Source organism: Solanum lycopersicum, chromosome 7 (assembly GCF_036512215.1).
Source record: "Solanum lycopersicum chromosome 7, SLM_r2.1".
NCBI lineage: Eukaryota > Viridiplantae > Streptophyta > Magnoliopsida > Solanales > Solanaceae > Solanum > Solanum lycopersicum.
In genome coordinates, this window is record NC_090806.1 from 13,161,806 (window position 1) to 13,163,311 (window position 1,506).

Genomic DNA, 1,506 nt, shown 5'->3' on the forward strand with positions numbered 1-1,506 from the left:
TGCTAGAAAATTCACATGCTTCATTCCAAATAACGAAAACTCATTTTATATTCAATATCATTCATATATACATAAATTAAAACAAAACTACAACAATTTTATACCAAAGTGTGAAAAAGTCAATTTTCCAAAATTTTTACAGTAAATTATTTTTATTCTATAGTGATTTTAATTTTTTTCAAAAATGGAACTTTTTGGCAATTCATGATATAAGCATGCTCATATGCAAAGTAACATCATATAAACACATCTTACAATATAACCATAACTTCACAAAATACACAATGTAAGAAGTTAACTAAATTCAATTTACACCGAATTTCAAAATACCATTCTCATGCAACAACTTCTAGGACTTTCTATCCCATCTACTAACCATACTCCCCCAGTTAGAAGGAACCGATATTACAACAAGAGAAAGATAACTTACCAACATCATCATCACTCTCATCCGGCTTTTCCCCTATAGCCCGTAGTGCATAGAAACGCCTCTTTGTTGGAGCATCATCCTTTGGAACACTAGGTGCAACTTGCTTACCCTCTCTTCCTCTAGAAGCAATCATAGGACAATCTCTCCCCTTGTGTCCTTCCTTACCACAACCAAAGAAACTCCCGGTACCCAATAGACACTCACCATAGTGTTTCTTGCCACATATTGTACAAGTAGGTTTTACCTTTTGAGAACTACCTCCTTTCTCCAATTTCACCTTAGAACTCTTAGGGTCTTCTTGAGTTTGAGCCCTCTTCTTAAACCTAGTTTTCTCTTTGTTATTAGTACAACTCCTTTTCAAACTTCTAGCCATCATTGTAAGTTTAGACTCTTCAATCGATTGTGCATACACCAAGAGTTTAGTTAGGGTCATATCATCATGTAGCATAGCGGTAAGGCATTCTTCAATCACTAGTTCGGCTACACCCGTCACAAAACGACTCATTTCATCTCTTGCATTATACACAACAGAAGAGGCGTACATACATAAATTTGAGTATTTGAAACAGTACTCCTCTACACTCATATTGCCTTGTTTGAGATTGATAACCTTCTCAACCTCTAATTCTCTCCTCTCTCGGGGAAAGAACTTACAAAGATAAGCTTCTTTATATTCTTTTCACTCAATCGGACCTGATTCTTCTGCCTATTGTCCTCTCATTGAGTGTACCATATTTGATAAACATCCATCAATTGATATGAATCTAAGTGCGCCTTCTCCCTATATGTAACTTGCATAACACTCAACACCTCATACACCCCATCGAGAAACTCTTGTGGATCCTCTCCCACCTTAGAGCAATGAAAGAGAAGAGGATTCATCCTCACAAAATCTCTCAACCTAGATTTCATAGTTCTCTCTACAACATTCTCCCTAGTTATCATATTCAAATTCACTTGAGTAGTCACGACTCAAGCTAAAGAAAGCAAAACCTCTCTAATCTCTTGATTAGTCAATTCAAGATTAACCACTGGCACCTCATTACCTCTTTCAACATTAGTGATATGATTACTTT

At 36.0% G+C, this 1,506-nt stretch overlaps 1 protein-coding gene across 1 annotated transcript; it reads right to left on the minus strand.

The window, feature by feature from the left end:
* Positions 1-389: 389 nt before the first annotated feature.
* LOC138337306 (uncharacterized) lies at positions 390-1,016 on the minus strand. The gene has a single exon (XM_069287212.1). It carries the CDS (start codon positions 1,014-1,016, stop codon positions 390-392), a length of 627 nt encoding a protein of 208 aa, XP_069143313.1.
* Between the last annotated feature and the right edge of the window lie 490 nt (positions 1,017-1,506).

Coding starts and splice junctions, on each gene's coding strand:
- LOC138337306 (XM_069287212.1), bottom strand. CDS start 1,016: ATGAGTGTAGAGGAGTACTGTTTCAAATACTCAAATTTATGTATGTAC.